The 13,145-nt window shown below is 39.3% G+C and overlaps 1 protein-coding gene across 3 annotated transcripts in view; it reads right to left on the bottom strand.

Annotated features, from left to right (window-relative positions):
* The window catches only part of kcnh5a (potassium voltage-gated channel, subfamily H (eag-related), member 5a), a 44,575-nt gene that overhangs the window by 16,174 nt on the left and 15,256 nt on the right, over nucleotides 1–13,145 (bottom strand). For all 3 annotated transcript variants that reach the window (XM_010882397.3, XM_010882398.5, XM_020056043.2), the window contains 3 exons: nucleotides 8,157–8,278; nucleotides 4,948–5,340; nucleotides 2,605–2,697 (listed from right to left, as the gene is read on the bottom strand). In XM_010882397.3, the coding sequence (XP_010880699.1) occupies nucleotides 2,605–2,697; nucleotides 4,948–5,340; nucleotides 8,157–8,278 (608 nt within the window). The remainder of the gene's footprint in view (nucleotides 1–2,604; nucleotides 2,698–4,947; nucleotides 5,341–8,156; nucleotides 8,279–13,145) is intronic.

Genomic DNA, 13,145 nt, shown 5'->3' with positions numbered 1-13,145 from the left:
CCAAAAATAAGCAGAAACGTTTATGTTTTAGAATGGCCTAATCAATGTTCAGACCTATACCTAGTTGAGATGTTTTGGCAGGAACCATAAAGGGACATTTGCACGCAACAAACCCACAAATGTTGATGAGTTAAACACAGCTCCACGTGGAAGAGTGGGCCCAAATTCTTCCACAGATACGTTCAAGACTGCTTAACAAGTAAAGAAATCCTTTGGCTGCAGTAATTTCAGCTAAAGGTGGCACAAGCAGTTATGGAGTATGAGGGCGATTGTTGTTTCATGGGGGCATTGGATGTTACATAAAAAGGTTAATTAAATAAATGATGTTGTATATTTGCTCACTTAAAATCAATTTTTATAATATTAGGTTTTGGATGAAGATGTGAAAATGTTCAGGTGAATGTTTGCATGGATGTGGGCTGTGGTTGTCGACAGATTCTTCTGTGCATATCTCTCTGTGACTGGCTGCAAAAATACATCTCAGGATTTTTTATTAATTCATATCACAAAAAGAATTGATTCTCTTGCATTAGAGCTAGATGTGATGTTCAGAGATGCCATCATTCTATTATTGTTCTTAATTATTCAGTTTTATAAATTTTTGCCACTGCTGGAAACAGAATTTCAGAGATGTGTTTGGCAAAAAATATTGGTCGACCACACACATTTAGATGTTCAAGTGTTGGCATTTTCAGGTTCCATTCATAACAGCACAATCTCAACGTTTCAGTTGCAATTCCCTTTTTTTGTTGCACGACCAGCTCCCCAAATCTTTCTCTCTGGCCGCTACTGCTGGGTCACCTGTTGACATCTCACCGTGTTGTCTCAATATCGGTCTTTTATGTCTGTTGAAGCTCTTTCTGTATATTCTGTGTCATACATGTAAATATGGTTCTGCATCCACCTGAAGTATTTAGGCTCCTAATGAACACTTTCATACAGCAACACAGTACCGATAACAATCAAATTGGTAGTCAAATGCTGACTTCGCCACGTCCACTCTCTCTGATGGGCAACATTGCTATCCAATTAACCACTGGTCCTGGCAACCCTCCATACCTGGCGACCTTGCATAGCTGACTCCCATCACTGCACACATCTGGATCTCAACACTCACTAATCACTGCCTCTTTACAGTGATTGGGAAAGGCCACAAGCTGACTGCTTCCAACTTCCTCCTCCATTATCCCTGCAGACTGACCCCAAGTATCCCAGGAAGGAGTAAGGCTAAAGGAGACAGGCTGTGGCCTGTCCCAACCACCATAAATGGACTACGAGTACAGAGTAGTAAGGTCCAGGTGTGTGCGATGTGTGCAGGGTTGCCAGGTATGGAGGGTTGCCAGGACCAGTGGTTAAGAGGGTGGTGATGTCATGCACCAGAGAGATAGAAGCGGGCATGACAGGCTGTAGCCTCGTTCACACCAGACCCAACATAAAATTACCGCATGATACCTTAACGCAAACATCGCAATGAATCTACGAAAACATTGCAATCAATCTTCTGCATCTTCATAATCAGTATTGCAAAGATGGAGGACAGCCCTTTTCTGTTAATGTCTAGCAAGGCTTTCTAAATGTAGGTTTCATTGTAGCAGATGAAATGAAAACTTTGAAGTCAGACAGGCAATTTATTGTGTATATATATATATATATATATATTTATTGTCCACGAAAATGTCCCTCAAATATTTAGCATAAGTCTCAAATTGTGATCTTGTAGGCTACTACAAATATTGAGCTTTCAAAGCTTTTCTTGCAATCCCTTCAACACACAGCAGAAAGCTACATATTAGCTCTTTTTCTGTGGTATGATAACTTCCATTCCTGATACCTTACAGAAAAGCACAGCACAAGTTGGAAAAATTCAACTCATGCGACACACCTGCCGTACCGCATCCAAATCTGTCCGAGTGGTCGATCAGCTGCAGTGGTGCGGATTGCTTTCTATTGAAATGAATGGACTTCTGCCAGAACGCATAAAGTTTGCCGTGCCCGGTGTGACAAAATTATAGACCAGAATCTTTTAAAACTAACGTCTAACACTTGGCCATTCACTCACTCACTCACTCAGTAAGACATTTGCTCTTCTTGGCCGGCTCCACTTACTCGGTATGGCAAAATTTACGTTTCTTTTTGAGACTTTCAGAATGCGCATAATTAAACAAAAACACTTTATTAACCCTCACCCTTTCCACGTTGGTGCTTAAGAAACCCAATTAGTTCCCAATTAGAGGGAAGCCCCGCGTTTCCTATGATTGGGGACCCTATTTAAGTTGTCCTTTTTCTCTTTTGTGTTGTGCTTCATTGTTTGTGTTACAGATTGCACCCAGTTCGTGGTCAGCCGTGCCTTTTGTGGTTTTCTGTTGGTTCCAAAGACGTATAAAAGTATGTTTCCCTACTTCAGCCCAGCTCCTTGTGTCCTCCCTGCTCTGCACTGTGACAATGATAAGCCAAAGAGAGTATGACATCCCAGAACACATAATCAAAATGCTTACTAAATAGGACATCCTTTACATCCAAGTACGAGAATTCAGTCAAAAGAAAAGTGAAGGTAGCTAGGCAGGCATATCAGAGGCATAAAGGGGAGGGAGACCATCTGCTTACTGGGAGCACTGAGTCTTCTGCCCTGGTGGTGTTCCTCTGAGAACTGGATGACTCTCGCAGGCGCCTTACTGCTGAAGGGTCTGAGATTGGATCCTTTACAGACACATACAAAGACATGCAAAGATATTTACAGCACGGTCACTTTTACACATTTGCTATTTGACACAATATGAGAATATGAAATATGAAAATAAAATAATTTATTGTAACAACTTAAGCTTCTGTTGGTCATAGCATAGGACACTCCTAACTTTAGGTTCCCTGAAATCCTGAGAATATCTCAGTCGTTCATCGACATGTATCGCAGTACGGATGGGTCATTATGACCCACGAAAGGGCTGTGCAAAGTGGCTCAGTACTGCCCAAGTTATTCAAAATGGATACAAGGTCAACCCTACCTACATAGGGTTTAACTTTCATTTGACTAATAACTAATAAATTATAAAATGAACAGATCACTCCCTATCTCAGGCATCTATAATTCACTCAAAAGCCTAAATTATGTAGTACCTTTGAGTCCATTGCTTGTTCTACACCCATCTGAAATTAGTTGTTTCTATAACGCAGCCCAAAAAATTGGGAAGCAGGGATGATTTCCCATGTTGTGCTTTTGACAAATTATGGTGCAAATTTTTTCTATTTCTGGAAGGGGATTTTAGCATCTTATGTTCATGGAATTCATACAGTTAACCTATAGTAAGTAATAATTTCAAAATGATTGGTTGGAGCATATCGAAACCTGTGGTGGTAGTTGTATGTCATATAGCATTTTCATGCTGCATAATACACTGTAAGTCGGATTTAAATTGTTTTTTCCCTTCTCGGTCAAAAGAAAAGCTTATTGATAAAGTGTGATGAAATACAATATTCTTTCCACATTATGCTGTTTATAAATTATAAAAAAATAAATCCAGTGAAGCAAAAGTAAAACCCATCTTGGTAATTACCTCTTCTGCTTAGATGCTAAAGTAAACAGTGATTGCAACACAAATACATTTTGATATTTATTATTAGAAGTTGATGCATTGTTGTCCTATATTATACTTGAAGTCCTATATTTAATTATTGAAATTAGATAAGAGATAATGTCAATAAATTAGTAAATCTATCATGTCACTGGAACTGCCTAATTAAAAGTTTACTTAAGTTTACTTCCTTTGGCAACAGAAAATTTGATAGAAGTCTCCCCCTTTTTATTGTCAGTGAGGTCATACAGAGCAATGTGCAGGGGACCATGGAATGGAAAGCGGTGGAAACGCTACTACTGGAGTGGTAGACATTTGACCTCTTTTTTGGGGGGCGGGGGTGGGGGAAGTTGGAAAAAACTTCCAAAGCTCTGGGTGGTAAACATTTTGAGACAGAATAACCAGAGACTCCTGATTTCCCATGAGTGTCCTCCGTGTGTCCTCCGTGTGTCCTCCGTGTGTCCTCCGTGTGTCCTCCGTCCATTCCAGAGTTAATATTCTCTTTCCTGTTTATCTGAGGTGTTATTAACCGTTCCATCTTGCTCTCTATTTCCACGTCTTCATTCTAATCATTTTTTTTCTCTCGCCTGCTCCCAGCTTCCTAATGATCTTCATTCACATTTGTCTCCATCCCAGTTCCTCCCTTATCTGTTTGTTTCTCTTTCCAGAGCCCCTTTCCCCACACATATGATATAACAGTCTGGGAAAGGTTTCTATAGCCCAAGGCCTAAGTAGCACATTTTAGTGCCCATAATATTTTAAGCAAGCCCCTCCATACACTTAAGGCTGCTCGCTATCCACACCAACACTCCACAATAACGCCACATTTGAACATTTGAGTGAACATTTGAGAAATTCAACTATGAAAATTATTCACATTGTTTGCTTGACGAGACATACATACACCACACGCACTTGTGCCTTATTGCTTAAATATACTGGATGTCGTCATCATACAATCATGAAGGCAAGCATTAGAAGAGATGAGAGATGAGGTTGCATTTATTCTTGTAAGGCTAAAATCCTATTCTATTCATCTTATCCCATCCATACAGGAATTTAACATTCTGACAGTCACAAGTTTGCCTGGCATTTTGATTGTTATAGATTCTTTTTATGCATTATTGCTGAGGATTCACCTAGCAGTAGGCTTCAGAAAATAAATCAAAAAGATGAATATTGCCTAGGAAACAATCAATTTAAGACTAACTTGAAATATTTGACTGTGCTTCAGCTGAGCCTGCCCTTCCACTCTCTGGTTTGACAAGGGATCATAATTCAGCCGAATATTGTTGGGGACAAAAAAACTTCAAGAAGTACAGTAAACTGACTACATACGCACTTTAATCAAAAATAGTCAAGGGTGTTCATGGCCTACCTCATTCACGTTTTCAAAGGCATTGATGATGTCATAGGGCAGGCAGGAGAGCAGGTCAATGACAAACCAGGTCTTTGTGTAGTTCATTCGAATCAGCTTTGGGTCCGAAATGACCTCTCCACCAGGGCCAACAAAGGTTGTGTGGAAGTTCAGCACGATGTCCACCAGAAAGATGACATCCACAACACTGTCCAGCACTAGCCAGGCCAAATTGTTCTGCTTTGTCTTGAAAGAGACATTGTAGGGAACCATGATGGCTGTATAGAAGGTGAGGATGAGGATCACCCAGTCCCAGGTGGTCTTAAAGGTGCAGTAATGAAGTATTATGTGGGGCGGGGTCTTGGGAGCCTCTTGCTTGTACTGGGGAAGAATGTCTGATCCAAGCTGGAGAGCCTGAGGTCCACAAAGGAAAGAGAAAGTCTGTTAGGTAACAATTTAACTGGTTATCTTATTTCCTGGCATCTACCTGGTATCCTGTTACCTGGCATACTGAGGTATCCTTTTGGATCCAAGGAATTCTCCCTGTAATTTTTCTGGTGTCCAGTTTAACCTAAGGTGGACATGAGCCCTTGGACCAAGGACCACCTGGCCTGACGACTAATTGCTGTCCCTGTCCAAAGTCCACACGGTTGTGTTGCTGATCAAGTTGCTGAGTAATGTTTCCTGCTGACACTGCCCACAGCTACCTGGTCGTCCCTGTTCTTGTCCACCTGGTTCAGCAACTGATCTGGATACTGTGTAAAGACTCTGGACACAGCCACATGCATTTATTGACCAACTGGTCGTCTGAACATGCAAAAACATTGATGTGTTTTTGCATGTTCAGCACAACCACAAAAGGACTGGCCATTACTTAGACTCCTAAAAGGACGTACAAATGTTAAAGGATGCACAAAGGTTTGCTAAGGTACATGAGAGTTGCCTCACAGTGTTTTAACTCAGAACGTCTTGGTTAACAGCATTCCAATCTTTCTGCTATGGCACTATGTAAATGACTTGTTTCCCTTCAGTTTGCTCTTCCAAGTAAATCTCAGCTGTTAAAAATACACTCATGAATCTATTATATTCATCATAGTTAGTCAGGAGTAATAATAAAAGGCAGTAATATGCCCCACCAACATTAGACAACAATACTAAAAAATAAGTAAATTAAATCAAGGATGAGTAAAACAGCAGTGGAGTAATATTATTGTGCTCCTGGGTAAGATTATTTTTGGAACAATTCAAGCAGATGCGTTGCAGATGGGGACATTGAAGTCCTTTGTGAGACAGCATGGAGCATGGAGAAAAGAGCAACATGATGGTGTATTGGGAAAGATGGGTTCATCTGTGGATATTAACGGGTTGTAGAGAAGATTGAATACAGTAACAACATTAAATGATTAGGAAACAAAATGCCAAACATTTGAAAACATATACAGTACAGTCATTTTGTCCAAATAATAATGAGTTGTTCTCATAGAAGTGATATAGAAGATAAAGGACATAGTGATTTTATGTCTCATTGGTAAATCAATTATACAGCGGCTCTGAAAATTACTCACCTCCCTTGCACTTTTCCACATTTAAATGAAAATGAAATCAAGATTTTATAAAATAGTTTTTGCCTCTGATCAACACAAACACATTATATCACGTCAAAGTGAAAAATAAAATCTATAAATTAAGCAAAAAAAATTACAAATAGAAAACTGAAAATAATTGATTGCCTAAGTATTCTCCCTGTTTAGTCAATATTTGTGGCAACTTCGGCAGCAATACCAGCCATAAGTCTCTACCAGATTTACACATCTGGACACAGCAATTTTTGCCCATTTTAATTTGCTAAATTGCTAGTTTCATCAAACGATATTTGGAGAACAGCAGTTTTCCATATCTCCTGAATTGGACTGAGGTCCAGGCTTTGAATTGGCCACTCAGGGACATTGACCTATTTGTGACTTTTTTTGTGAAGTCCACCGTAGTTTTGGCTGAATGTGTGTGGTCATTGTCCTGCTGGAAGATGAATCTTCTCCCAAGTCCCAAGTCCCTTGCTGACTTGAGCAGGTTTTCTTTCAGGATTACTCTGTACTTCGCTGTATGCATTTTGCTCTCTATCATCGCAAGCTTCTCAGTCCATGATACAGAGAAGCATACCCATAGCATGATGCTGCCACCACCATGCTTCATTGATGGTGTTCTCAAGATGACATGAGGTGTTAGGCCTGTGCCAAACATACATTCTATTTTTTATTTTAACACTTGGTCTCAGACTCTCCCACATGCTTTCTGAAAAACTCAAGAGTTTATTTCAACAATGGCTTTTGTTTTGCCACCACGAATACCACTTTTGTGACGCACCTTGGCTATTGTTATAGTGTGCACAGTGTCTCCCAACTCAGCTGTAGAAGACTGCAATCCCTTTAGTAGTGGTCATAGGCCTATTAGTGGCCTCCTTGACTAGTGCCCTTGCACAGATACACAGCTTTTGATGCCCTGATCCAGACAGATTCACAGATTCACATTTCATAATAATGGACTTTACTGTGCTGTAAGGGATATTCAATGCCTGGAAATGTTCTATATATCCAACCCCTGATTGGTGCTTTTGAATAAAACTAATTCCAGATTTGCTTTGAGTGTTACTTCATTTTCATGATGTAGGAATTGTTCTAACCAACTGTGGGACCTGCCTGAGGTAGTTGAATTTAAACTGAAATCATGTGAAACAGCTGGACAACAACTGGACACAGGGGAAATCCATGCAATAACTTCTGAAAACACTTGGTTGCGCCACAGCTCATTCATGTGTGTTATAGTACAGAGGATTAATACTTAAGCAATCAGTTATTTTCTGTTTTATATTTGTAATCAATTTGGAACAGTTTGCTGATTTTATTTTTCACTTTTACATTATGGACTTTTGTGTTGATAAAAAAAAAACAACAACAACTCAAATTTCATTTAATATTGCAACAATTTTTTTTTAGAAAAGTCCAAGGGGTTGCATACTTTCGAGAGACACTGTGCTGTACTGTATATAAAAATACACACAAATGTAAGGTGGCATTGGTTCTTAATGGATAGAACACAATTTGAATCAAAATTCAATATGCTGTAGGATAAAAATATATAAATATATAAATATATATTCCAAATGAAACTCCACCGCCCAAATTCAGCACACGTTGTCCTGAAATGTATTAAGCCTTTTCCAGAGAGCAGCTCACCTCAGCCAGTCTGGAGTGCTTGTGGCTGACCTCATTGACCTGGTTCATGGAGGTCAGCTGTTGCATGTTGCCACGGCTGTTGCTGGTCAGTGCCCGCGTCAACCGGGCAAGCTTGGTCCATCCTGGCAGAGATAAGACAAACGGGCAGAATGGTAAGGTGAATGAGCAGGTAGATGGAAAACTCAGTTTTAGCGTCGAGAAGAGAGGCACAGTTGAGTATGAGGGGAGTTACGAATACTATTTTGGTTTGTTGTTGAAAGATCCATTCCGCTTGCATGCACACACTGTATGTTTTACACTTTCATCACACGTCACGGTTTCATCGTTACAAAATAAACAGGATCCTAGCTTATCTATGCGCCTGCTGAATGTGTCAAACCGATCTGTATTTGTCTCAATGTATTTTGTGTAATTGGATGTCTGTTACCTTATATATAACATTCTTATTCATGCATGTTATTCAGTGTGTTGTCTTGTCATATTTGCAAATGAATGCTTTACACCAGGTCATAACTGAAAATGAGAATTGATTCTCAGTTAACTTACCTGATTAAATATATAGGTAACAAAATGTCAAGGGGTCCGTTTCATAGCACAGCCCACTGGTAAGCTAACTCATGAACATACATATTTATTCATAAAATATGTTACATTTTCAAACCAGTTTTATTGGAAAGGCATATATTCTTTTATTGTAAGCAATCACTTTTTGCATTTGAAAACACAAAACCCTACTGAGTATCCCACATGCTAATTGCTTCACTTTTTTGTTTGTTGCAGATTTACCTCATGGTCAGGGCATAGGCTTTTAACAGGGCACAGACTCAAACCTGAGAGCAACCTGCATTCACCACTGTTTCGCTCTTGCCTGGAGCTTCCACTGGCTGTAACCTTACATGTCCTAATCAACAATCTACAAACGTAACTATAGCTCTTTTCATCTGGAGCTTTTTTAAAGATTGTAATTTCCTGTGGGACCTAACATAGCATCTCCTTTTGACTTCAAAATGAATGTCAACATTATGGTGTGAGATGCATGAACCCAGCTGAGCATTTCGTTTGATGCAAGCTTAAAGCTTGAAAGCATAAATCTTTCAACAGCCAAAACGTTTCTTGTATGCCCTCCCTCCCACTACTCTGGGAGGCTGATGGCTTTGACCAATTGAGTTTGGGGGAAATGATACACAGAGGGTGCATTGTTACAACTATACAAGCACACTGCACGGCGCACCACCGAAATATTCTCTCTAATTATTTTCGACGGCCTCTATGCTCTCCAGTGGTAGGTTCAGCATTTAAAAGCAGGTTTGTCCGGACATATACATAATTTACGGAAAAACCTGTTTTAACGTATAATTAAAGTCACTTTGGTGACTGAAATGGATAGAAACAAGAACACATGGCGTCACTAAGCCAAATGACACCCAACAATGCAGAACAAAATAAGCAGAGTAACACTGAAGCACATACACACGAAATCACCCAAGGGTTGGGGTGAAATCAACCATGTTTCATGATTGGTGGGGCAGATTAAAATAGGTTGGCCTGTCCAAGGCCTTTCAGTTGAGCACGCAAATAAAGGGTAAGCCATATGGGAGGGCTGAGAAATAAGTAATTTCGTTCACCCTATTTAATACTTACTACTTCTTAATATACTATCCGCATCCCCTTGCAAGGAAGCGAAGGCCCACAACGTGGTGAGCAATACAGCATTTTGATAGGGCAAGAGAAATGTAACCACTGAAATGCAGTCCGTTAGGACAAAATGATCTCTCTAACCAATGGGATGCATTCATAATGAACCGACTTATTATTATTTATTATTATTATTTTTAGCATTATTATTATTATTTAACAAATTCTTTGTTTAGGAACAATGGAGTAAATGTTGTGTTATCATGGCTTTAAACAGTGAACTTCACTTATGCAGCTCATGAGATACTTAAGTCAACCTTAATTTAAGTAATACAAAAATACTGTTAAAATTCATAGTGGGCTTTAAACAGTCATTCTGACAATTCGTTTTTTGCTTTAAAAGGTTCTACTTAAAAGGTTTTCTCTCACATTTTAAGTGTAAGTCATCGCAAGAATGACATCCATATGCACCTTTTTTGGGAAGCAAGATTAGGTTCAGTGTGACATCTGCAGAGATATTGCAATCAATAACAGTACATCCCAGATCTAATGGTACTTACTGACTCGCAGTTACATTCAGTGTCTAGATATGAGAAGTGCTGTTTACCTACCACTGGAAACCGAACACTGCGGGCAGTTATGGACATATTCATAATAAAGTGGCTGTTTGGATTTCACCAAAGTGTCATAAGTTAACAGGACAGGTAATACCTTTGGAAATCTAGATTGTATCAGAAAGAAAAGTCTCGCAGGATATCAAAACTGTCAGAAATGTCCAACATTAGCTCTATTTCAAAATACCACGTTTGCCAAGAACAACCAGACAAAGTAATATAAAATACTATTTCCTCTGTATTGTGATGATGACCAAGCCCTTCAAAAACACAATGTATAATTTTTTTCACTAGCATATAATAGCACATATTTCTTAGACTATTGACACCTAATTGTCAAGCAGGGGGTCCAAAAACTCTTTCTGTCTTTCTGTTATTGACCGTTCATGTTGTGATGGACTTTTTTAAACATTTGTTAGCCCATCCGATATAGACTGAGCTGTCCTCGCCATCTGCTTGTCATTACACACTTGGTCACGCTGCTGCACATGATCCCCAGGGATGTGTCGGTGTGTACCCAGGGGAGGTGGCGAACCAGACTAACATCTTGGCCAATTGCTAGGTTTCCATCCATTTATATGAATTCTATAAACTGCACCAGGACATATGGACATTTCCCGCCCGGTAATGGCCTTAATATGGCCTCGCCTCATCATAGCAACTCATCACAAGATTCACGATAGTCAAAGATTAAGATGTGTCCTTCAAAGCACATCTGCTTCTTATCACATTACTCACTCAACCAGGAAGTATTCCTCAGCACTTCTGTGATTGATGGATAGCGATTCTCTAGCCAACAACCAACAGACCTTAAGTGCCCAACCTATCCCAAAATCATTTTGAGTAAAAAATAAAAGAATAATCCCCACTCTGGTCTTCCACATGGGATTCTAACTTATTCAGAAAAAAGTTAATATCCCCAGATAATGTTATTTTCCCAAAATATGTGATTATCAATTCAAAAACTGTTAATGTAAACAAGCAGGAATAGAACTTGGGTCTTCCTAATGGAGGATCCAATAAATTGACCATTATATCAGAACATTTATTTAGGAATTATTTTACGTGCACACAAAAACCTATCCTAATGCAGAATTTGTATTGGTCAATATAAGACCCACTGGCTTCTGTTGTCAAATGGAAAAGCGGCACCATCTCTTTCGTTTATCAGTGTCACTAAGGCTCATGATCATCTCCCTCAAAACAAGCAATGCCAAGTTAAAATCGCGGTTGCTAAGAATCGACACCATTTACTTAATTGCTGTTCAAGGGAGAAAAACTTGAACGTTTTAAGTAACCCGATGTCATCGGGAGTCCGCGGACAACCTTGGCCTTTCTGGTGATTACAGCCAGTGTACAGTAGATCGCACATGTCTGCCCAAGTCTCTGCCCATAAAACCAGGCCGGGTATTCAAGTGGGACACCTGTTTGAGCAATGGACTTGGATTCTCTGAAGGTGTCACTTGCGTGTGGGAAGAGAGCTCCAGATTTAGAGCGGTAACCTACATCTGCCTTTCCAGTGGACCCTATGCATTGTTGGCCCCTGAATCGATGGTGTAGGGTTGCTCTCCCTGTGGAATTCTTCTCCCAACAAGCTCCTGAGGTTCACTGTAACTTATCCCACTGTAAGCCTTTTATAACCTTGTCTCAGTCATAGCTGTTCAGCCTTTGGGGAGCTTTTCCTGAGTTATTGGACTTTTGTGTGGAACTTCGTTATTTGTTTGGTCTCTGTTTAACGACAAACTCTGTTACCCAACTTTTTGGGAACCTTGACTCATCTGTCATAAAGACACTTGTGTTCTACATTCATGATCTAAGAGCGTATTTAAAAATACCAGACACCGTTCATTTGTTTCAAGACTTGTTTATTTTTCACTGTCTCGCTTTGATTTTGTTGTTGTGTCACCCAATGGTTGACACACTGAATAGGTAGCCAATGTGCCATCTAAATAGCTTTTAGACATTTTTCAAGTACTCCAAAATATGGTATTTTTATAGCTTTTGCATGCTGGTTGACCAAACGTTAAAGTAAGACTTGTGTTATGCTGTAATTGGCTACCTGACATATGATAGTGATACCACTTTTAGATTATGCACATATAAATAACACATTATAAATTCAGGCCAAAATAAGAGGTAGAATTTTTTTTTTGTAATTTGCCCAGACTGCATCTTCTAGGAATGTTTTTTTATACCCCAATTTTATTATCTCCAATTTGTGACTAAGCAGATCCTGCAACTCCCAGGAAACTCAGGGCAGTTCATGTCATTACATTTCGAAGAACATCAGATGCTGTTCTTATGAAGCTGCTTGTTCAACCAGGAAGCCTAGACCAGAATCCTTATGCACATTGAGGAACGCACGCTCGCACCTTTTACCTTAACCTCACAAGTTAAGTCAAACTCTGACAACGCCCAAAATTTAGATTTGTAGAAATATATTTAGCATTTATTCCAACAGCAAAAACCAATTCACACATTTTCAAACATTGTTAATCCCTTTTGTGTATTAAATACAATGACCTCCATTATTTTGGATCAGTAAATACTTATGGAAAAGACTGTAAAAGAAAGCCAAATGTACAGTTAAAATTGACAAAACCAAAAATTGCTAATTTGGAAGAAATGCAATGAGAAACCAATATTCAGTACACACATTTCATTAAAAGTAGCCTAAAATAAATAGAACACACTATGCTCCAGCTGTTTGGAATGTATCTATAACACACTAGACAACATC

Source organism: Esox lucius, chromosome 18, assembly GCF_011004845.1.
Source record: "Esox lucius isolate fEsoLuc1 chromosome 18, fEsoLuc1.pri, whole genome shotgun sequence".
NCBI classification, from domain to species: Eukaryota; Metazoa; Chordata; class Actinopteri; order Esociformes; family Esocidae; genus Esox; species Esox lucius.
Note: the sequence above shows the minus strand (reverse complement) of the source record. Positions and strands in the feature narration are given on the sequence as shown.